Source organism: Xiphophorus hellerii, chromosome 8 (genome assembly GCF_003331165.1).
Source record: "Xiphophorus hellerii strain 12219 chromosome 8, Xiphophorus_hellerii-4.1, whole genome shotgun sequence".
Taxonomy (NCBI): Eukaryota; Metazoa; Chordata; class Actinopteri; order Cyprinodontiformes; family Poeciliidae; genus Xiphophorus; species Xiphophorus hellerii.
The window spans coordinates 19,393,708-19,402,602 of record NC_045679.1 but is presented as its reverse complement, the minus strand read 5'-3'; the positions used below and the strand labels follow the sequence as shown (position 1 = coordinate 19,402,602).

The 8,895-nt window shown below is 39.1% G+C and overlaps 1 protein-coding gene across 2 annotated transcripts; it reads left to right on the top strand.

Annotated features, from left to right (window-relative positions):
* The first annotated feature begins 1,278 nt into the window (after positions 1 to 1,278).
* Positions 1,279 to 8,291, top strand: nup54 (nucleoporin 54). Of its 2 annotated transcripts, XM_032569445.1 has the most exons (15): positions 1,279 to 1,411; positions 1,798 to 1,905; positions 2,362 to 2,442; positions 2,618 to 2,782; positions 3,167 to 3,250; positions 3,934 to 4,089; positions 4,301 to 4,527; positions 4,787 to 4,974; positions 5,065 to 5,261; positions 5,351 to 5,405; positions 5,513 to 5,606; positions 6,472 to 6,579; positions 6,869 to 6,988; positions 7,749 to 7,859; positions 8,034 to 8,291. In XM_032569445.1, the coding sequence occupies exons 1-15, from the start codon at positions 1,369 to 1,371 to the stop codon at positions 8,160 to 8,162; spliced, it is 1,866 nt and encodes a 621-aa protein (XP_032425336.1). In that variant the 5' UTR covers positions 1,279 to 1,368; the 3' UTR covers positions 8,163 to 8,291. The 2 variants fall into 2 exon arrangements, with proteins under 2 accessions (XP_032425336.1, XP_032425337.1); XM_032569446.1 differs by lacking the exon at positions 2,618 to 2,782.
* The last annotated feature ends 604 nt before the right edge of the window (positions 8,292 to 8,895 follow it).

Below are 8,895 nucleotides of genomic sequence, written 5' to 3'. Positions count from 1 at the left end.
ATTAAAAAAGTTAAATGGAGCTCCAATGCTGTTGCAATTTTTATTTCATGCGAGCAGTACATGTCTGGATAGACATGATAGAAAGGTTGTTGCTTTTGTAATGAAAAATAAGCAGTATTATACAATGGAAATCTGTCAAAAGGCTAAAGGAGGGTAAATTATTTTTGTTACACTTACAAAACCAAAACACTGACAATGTAGATACTAGTCTGGGATTCTCTGTACCAAATTTTGATCACGATGTTCTGTTCTGTGAAATTATTGTTACTACTACAACCACATATTGCTCTGATTGTAAGCTTTTGAAATGTTGACTGTTAGCAATGTTTTTACTGTGTTCACAACAATAAAGCGTAGTTTTAGTAGATGAGTCTCATTACTTCACGCCATTCACTGTTTGCCTCTCAGTTTGGTCATTTTAAAGTTACAAAAATGAAGCTCACCGGATTTGAAGGGAAATACTGTACAGAGAGATAGGTTGCATGGATTTGATGGATTGATGCACAACTGGATCAACGGATGGACAGATAGACGAACGAATGGAAACATAGCCCCTTTGTTTAGCGATGACTTAAAAGCTGTGAAATAGATAGCAAAATTGGGATTACTAGATAGATTACTTTCATTTGGGTATTGCCCACTTCCTCCATGCTGTTCTTCTCTGAGTGGAGCAGCATTCACAAGTAGTACAATTGAATAAAGATTAAATGTTTCTTTAAACTATAATGGATAAAACAGTAAAAGAAGACTATGAGTGTAAATCACTTTACAGAAAAAAAATAACTACTTATAACATTAATAGACAAAGCAACAGTTTGAGGGCTGCTGTATGAATAAATCTATCTCTGACAACAGTGCAAGACAAATTCAAAGTATTGTCTTTGTATTTTATAATGATATTCTATATTTTAAGAATAAGCAACAGAGATGTTCAGTGTCTCGAAGACAAAAACATTATGATGAATATTACAATGACAATTACTAAGTCACAAATAAGAGATTGTAAATTGCACACAACACAACTATGACTTTTATTAAGAAATAGTTTGCAATATCTACATAACAACTCTCTCCAATCACACGATTTTGTGGACTAGTGGACTTTTTATAAGTATATTGACATTTTGCATTAATGTGTTGTCATTAAGCCATATTAAATTACTGTCTATAATTTATTTTTATTATTATTCCCTATTTTATGTGAATCTGAGCGCTTCCGTATTCTGTTTTACTTTATTCTAGTTTGTTGTTGTCGACTCGTTTTTATCTGAGCTACGACCACAAGGTGGCAGTACTTCCCCACTTTGTAGAGGGATTACTGACTGGAGAACAAGGCGAAGAAGAGTGCTTGCGGTGACAGTCGTCAACATGGCGTTCAGTTTTGGCGGTGCCGCGACTAACACAGGGGCAGGTATGAGCAATATTGACCAGGGTTTGTTAAACTCAGGATTTGTCACACGTGTGTTACGAACGCGGGTTGCCGTGAAATTAAGTTATAACATGTTCAGACTGGCTGAACGTTGTAGCTAACTTACCGTTAACCCTCGACGTCTCTAGCAGTGTGGTAACCAAGCTACCAAGCTAACGATAAACTTCCTAGATATATTTCCTGTGACCTTAACTCATATGGCTTGGAAAAAGTGAAATTTGTAGTAAAGACATGCATTGACTTCTGTTGCTGGTTGAGAAGGTTTAGGATGCGTCTTCATTTGCTCCGTACTAACCATGCCTCTCTTTAGTTTGTTCTCTCTTCAACCCGATGTAATTGTAACTGAACTCTTATTTGTTCTTCTGAAGGGACGTCCGGGTTTTCATTTGGTCAGTTTGGTGCCAAAACCACAGCTTCAACAACGTTTGGTTTTAACCCGACAGCGACCACTACCACCGCTTCTTCGGGGTTTGGCAGTAAGTCCCCACAGCTCCTGAATTTTCCACACTTAAACTCATAATTAATTGGGGTTTAAGTGTGGACAAGATGTCCTTCCACCATGTTCTCACTTACATATGCATGCTTCCTGAACTTATATATATTCCTCAATAAAGGCCTTTACACAACAACAACTGTATTTGATATTGAGATAACAAGTACACACTGGTGGACTTTATAGTTTACTTCTAAAGCAAATTACTATTACTGGATTGTGAAGTAGAATGGACGAATGCAAAAACTTTTCAGGTTTTTCGATTGAACAATTATACTCTGTGTTTGTCCATCACATAATCCTAATAGAATACATTCAATTTTACACTCTTAACGTGATAAAATGTATAGAATTTGATATATGAGTTAATGAATCTTTGTCTTATTTTGTGTTTATGTCTGTGTATCATTTTAATCATCGACTTGTTTGAATTTCTCAGCTCTGACGGCTCCTGCTTTTGGCGCAGCCACGACCACAACTGCACCAGCCACAGGATTTAGTTTTGGTGCCTCCAACACAGGTGAGATGAAGGTCCTATTTCAAGCATTAAAGGTGTTTATTGTTTCTTTAGATCGCCCTCCTTGTAGGAATATAGAGGTTGTTAATAATACAGAGTAATCTTGAGCTCTGGCGTTGTCATTTATCTCCTCCGTGTTACTCTCTCTTTCTTCGCTGCCTGCCTGCTTTGGCTGCAGGATTTGGGGGGCTTGGAGCTGGAAGCACCACAGCTGGTGGGTTTAGCTTTGGGGGGTTTGGTTTAAATGCAAACCCAGCAGCAATCAGCTTCAGTACAGGTTGCTTCGGTACAGCAACCACAGCTGGCTCTGTTTTCAATTTTGGTAATAGCCTGGCTAGCACAGGTAGAGGATCTTTGTGATTCACTTCATTTTGTGCCTGTCAATTATGCATTATTGTTTAGTTTTTCCACCTCAGTGCGGTGCAGTGATGTTTTATTTTCTTTCATCTCACTTGGTGATTCTAAGTCACAACATTTGCATGAAAAATTTTGAGTTATTCACCCATGCCTGTTGATGCCCATGCGGAATGTGTTTTTATGGAGGAAAAAAATAGATGGAAATCATTTGTCAAATTCTTCTCAAATTATTGTGAAAGTTTTGTCATGATTGTTCTTCTCTGCTACCCATCAAATAGGCTGTATTTTCTTTCTTGTTCTCTTGCTTTCCTTTCATCCCCTTTTTGTCACTTCTTTCATCTAACTTGTCCTCATTCCCATTGCTTCACAGGTGCGTTTGGTGGCTTTGGGACAACTACAACAACTGCTGCCGCACCAGGATCCACTTTCAACTTTGCCCCCTCCAATACAACAGGTCAGTAACGGAGCTCAAAACATCCAGCTTTACATTTTCCAAATTTAAATTTGGAATCATAGCAATGGACAGTAAATTTAAGTTGTTTCTACAACACCTTTATATTAAGTGGTCACTGGAGAGCCAAAAGTAATGGAGCGGTCCCATTGAGCAGTACACCTGATTTCGGTGTTCAGGCTACACACACACTTCATTCAGACATGATTGAGTGGTGTGATGCTGTGGGCCTGTTTCTCTTCTGAAGGCCCTGGGAACCTGGTTAAACTGGAAGGCATCATGACTTCTTAAAAATACAGGGAAATGTTAAATATAAACCATATAGCATTTAAAATTTGGTCAGGGTAATGATCTAGAATACTTAGCTGTATCTATACAAGAACTGTGCACTTGTCATAAAATTAGAGGAGCCAATACTCCTCTAATTTTGTATCCCTCTCTCTGAACCAGCCTTGTGAAATTATGTCAGAGAAGACTGTTTATCAATCAACCCTAGACTATTAAATATTACTAGCTGATGAATTACACTAACCTGCCACTAGATGTCACCCTTTGTCTCCCAGAACATGGGACAAAAACCTGACTGATCTAGTGATCCTCCTGCAAAGCTAACATATTTTCTAAACATTCCCGACCTTAAAGATGGTTCTCTTGTAGGTGATAATTTTCTTAATATTGTTTTTCAGGAAGCTTGTTTGGTAACACACAGAACAAAGGGTTTGGATTCCCATCTGGACTCGGAACTGGTGCCACTGCTGGAGCGACAGGCTTTGGAACTGGATTAGGAACAACTGGCCTCGGTTTTGGAGGTTTTAACATCCAGCCGACACAACAGCAACAAGGTCAATAATAAAATAAATAGGTTTGGGAATATCTGTGCAAATGCAGTTATTTATAGCTGCACCTTAATTGTAGCTTTTTCAAAATGTTAGATTTTTTTTTGTAAGAAATGTGGATATTTATATTTATTTATTCAATTTTAACTAGATTGCACATAAATCTCAGCATGACTATGTGTTTCACTCCCCTTTTTTTTTACTATTCCTGCTACAGGAGGCTTGTTTGGCCAGCCGGCCCAGCAGCAGGGTCAAGCTCAGCCAACCCAGCTTTACCAGCAAGTGACCGCTCTGTCAGCCCCCACTCTTCTGGGAGACGAACGCGACTCCATACTTGCCAAGTGGAACCAGTTGCAGGCTTACTGGGGAACAGGGAAGGGCTACTATGTTAACAACAACCTACCAGTGGACTTTACTCAGGAGAACCCTTTCTGCAGGTTCAAGGTAAACTAGGGATAATTGGTTCACTCATTTTCTACTCTTTAAGTTTGGAAAAATCTAAAATGTAAGTGTTTTGCAGGTTCAGATAAGTAAAAGTAAAAAGGAAATATCCAGAGACTGGAGTGGGGAATGAAATGATATTTAAAAACACAATATGTTCATGTTTTTATGTTTTTCATTGACCATTTTTGTCTAACATTGTATAAAAAAGGCTTACCTAGGCAGCCCTAGGATTCTGTATTAATCTTTGGTCTTTTTGCAGGCAGTGGGGTATAGCTGTGTCCCAGTAAGCAAGGACGAAGATGGTTTAGTGGTGTTGGTTCTGAATAAAAAGGAGCCTGATGTTCGTGCTCAGCAGCAGCAGCTGGTTGAGTCACTGCACAAGGTTCTGGGAAGCAACCAGACTCTGACCGTCAATGTAGAGGGCGTTAAAGCTCTGCCCAACGATCAGTAAGTTTCTCTAACGTTACATGGTTTCCTAAATCCTGAGGACTATAAACCCATTCTGAACAATTACCTCCTGCTTCATCTGTTCTCCAGGACAGAGGTGATCATTTATGTGGTGGAGCGTTCCCCCAATGGCACCTCCAAGAGGATCCCAGCTTCCACGCTCTTCACCTTCCTGGAGCAGGCCAACATCAAGGCTCAGCTCACCCAGATTGGAGTGGTCATGTCAGTAACACGCACAGAGCTGTCCCCAGCACAGCTGAAACAGCTGCTGCAGAACGCTCCTGCAGGTAAATATGTGGACATATGTTTACCAACAGGTCGGTCATTTTGTTGTTAAAACCAGCTAACCGCGTTACCTCCTTTTTACCATCACCAGGTGTGGATCCCATCATTTGGGAACAAGCTAAGGTGGACAACCCTGACCCAGAGAAGTAAGTTGGAATGTGTTTTTTTTTATTTAGTTTTTTCTTGCTTCTGTCCAAAGAGCTCATAAATCATCCCAGGTTTTGTCCTTGAACCGCCTTCCATAAATGTTCAGGTTAATCCCCGTACCCATGGTGGGTTTCAAGGAGCTGCTCCGCAGATTGCAGATCCAGGAGCAGATGACCAAGCAACACCAGACCAGAGTGGATGTAAGTAAAAATATCTTTTGCTTTTTGTTTCTACATTTAGCAAAGGTTTAGAACACAGGTGTCAAACTCCAGTCCTCAAGGGCCAGTGTCCTGCAACTTTTAGATGAGCCTCTGCTGCACCACACCTGAATGGAATAATTAGGTAATTAGCAAGGCTCTGGAGAACTGATCTACACAAGGAAGAGGTCACTAAGCCATTTCATTCCAGTGTTTTGTACCTGTGGCACATCTAAAAACTGCAGGACACCTGCCCTTGAAGACTGGAGTGCGACACCCCTGGTTTAGAAGAAAAGGCAAGAAAATGGGCAAAAGCCACCTGGTTATTAGAAAAGGAATTCTGAGGCAGACTTCTGGTGTCAAGGACGGTACGCAGATATCCAGTCAATCCTCACTGCCAGCTGCTTGTTTTCATCATGAAATATTAGAAATACCAGAGCAATCAGCGGGAGGAAGAGTGTTTCAGAAAATGTTTCCTTATTGAAGACTTCAAATGAAAGCCTTGGATAACCTTGGGTCCTTGTGTTTGTAACTCCAGTGTGGTTTAATTTGGATGCGACTTAAGGGAAATAACTGTGAAGTTGGGTTTAGTTACAGAAGATTTGGGTTTTTACTTTATAAACCTAATCTGAAGCGGAAAAACATTCAAAAAGCACCTGCATAGATGGAATTAGAACTTTTATATCTAAATCTAGGGAGTTTTCATAACAAACATCTTTCCAAGAGTTTTTCTATAACTTGGCCACAACAAGGCCACAATGAGGGATGGATGCAGGTGCAGGGAGGTGATAAAGTCTAAAGGTAAAAAAAAAAAAAAAAAACGTCTCTTAATGAGATGTCTTTGTTTGCCGCCTTTGTGCACTTTCAGATAATCTCCAATGACATCAGTGAGCTGCAGAAGAACCAGGCAACAACTGTAGCCAAGATCGCTCAATACAAGAGGAAGCTGATGGATCTGTCTCACAGGGTGCTGCAGGTAGTTTCTGCATTCAATTTAATTAAATATGTGTGCGTTTCTTTTGTCTAGTTAACAAAAACATAAAACTGTGAATGACACAGACACAACTTTTAAGCAGTCTCCACCCCACTTTACTGACCCATATTTTGTCAGGGAGATTTCAGATCCCTTCTTTCTCCCACAAATAGCAAAACCGCATCGAGCAGCATGTGTAAATTATATCAAGTTGGAATGTCCTGGCGCCGTCCGCTTCTCTCCCAGCTCTATAAATTCATCTTCGATAACTCTGGCATATTTTTCCTGGAAGGTACTAATAAAGCAGGAGATTCAGAGAAAAAGCGGCTACGCTATCCAAGTGGATGAGGAGCATCTGAGGGTGCAGCTGGACACCATTCAGTCAGAACTCAATGCACCCACACAGTTCAAGGCAAGTGTGTCCTGTCCAATAAGAAGCCTTATTTTTCCTTATTTTTTGAAGTGTTTCATTTTAAGTAGACTTATAATGTCGCTTGGATATTATCACATTTGTAGGTTTTACAATTTGATCAGAATTGGTTTGAAACGATTAATCGTGATTAGTCAATTATGTTCAACTATTTTATTGATTGATGAATCATAAGCATACAGATTGCTGAAAGAACGACGCTGTCAGAACAGTAATTACGCCAAAACTGTACAAAAATATATACATTTAGCATTTTAAGATATATATATATAAGTATGTTCTACCCAGAACTCTGAAAGTGTCATAGATTTAGATTCTCCTGGTTCAAATTTTGGAAAATCCATAATTTCCTATGAAGCATCTTTTGCATCTAATTATTAATTGGTTTATGCTAATGATCAAGTGTTCACTAAAGGAATGCTTTCTTGTTGCACTTTGGGCAATAAGCTATATGTTTTCTTATTTAATAAAAGGTATTGGATTACTTATTTGTGTCTCTTTAATGCATTTCTAATATTGTATAAAATCTTAAGTGAAAATCTGAGACAGAATGTGTTCATTTTTTTTTATCTGTTTAATTATCTGAATAATCGATAGAATAATATCGTTAGTTCCAGTCTCAAAACAGTCAATCTAAAGTAGTGTATTAGTCTTTCTCACTCGTAGGGATCAAACTCCTGTTGTAATTTAGACACACTTTTTATTCCATGTGTAATTTGTGTTTGTTTTTAATCCTATCCAGGGTCGATTGAATGAGCTGATGTCTCAAATTCGAATGCAGAACCACTTTGGAGCCGTGAGATCAGAAGAGCGCTACAACGTCGATGCAGATCTCCTCCGAGAAATCAAACAAGTAGGATATCTTTTTGCCTGTTTATAAATCTAAGGCTTTTATTTATCAGATTGGTAAGAATTACTCAGAAATATTTTTGCCTGTTTTACACCGACTGCATAATATGAGTTAAAGCCAGATGAGATGTTTGTTGTTTTCTAACGGAAACACTCTTATCTTGCCTCACATTTCCAGCACTTAAAGCAGCAACAAGAAGGCTTAAGTCACCTGATCAGCGTCATTAAAGATGACTTGGAGGACATCAAACTCATAGAACATGGACTAAGCGATGGCGGCCACATGAGAGGGGGCATCCTGAGCTGAGGTCGCCCGTCCACCCTCAACACGTGTTCAGACCCTCTATCAGTCTGAAAAGGGACACTTCTCACCCAGACCAACCTTCATCACAGAAGGATATTAAAATCTCATTTTTTTTGCAGGTGTGATAATTGAGTGTTTGGATGAGTGGTCATTCTCTGCTGTCTGGGCCGATTTAAACAGCTTAAAGAAGACTCAACAGTGTCTAATAAAAGCAGGCTTCCCTCATGTTAAATCAGATTATGGAGCGCGTCTAGCAAGTAAGCTGTGGGAGTACACAGCATGATTCAAAACTATGTTAATACGTATTTGTATTTCTTTTTTTTATACTAGTAAAATATTAATAAATCTTTGAATTTAAAAAAACTATATCTCCTTTTATACATTGGTGCAGTAGAAGCTTTTTGTTTTGTAGAGACATTTCTAGGCTGCATTCTTTACTCGTGTGTTTGGATTTATTGATTTGCATCGTTATTGTAATAATGTGGGTTCATTTCTTGTTTACCTTTTTAGATTAGTGCTTTCCTACATCTCATCAAAGCAGGGCTTCACTTGATAGGTTTATGTCCTGGATTTGCATCCTCTGCTGGAGTGAAAAGGCTGATTGGCAGTTGAACTTATTAGGCTCCTTCAAACCGATTACATCCCCTCATGCAACAGGGTCACCCACATGCTAAGGGTCTGTAGTGTTATCCAGCACACACAAAGATCTAAACATGTTGTCGGATGTGTAGAAGAA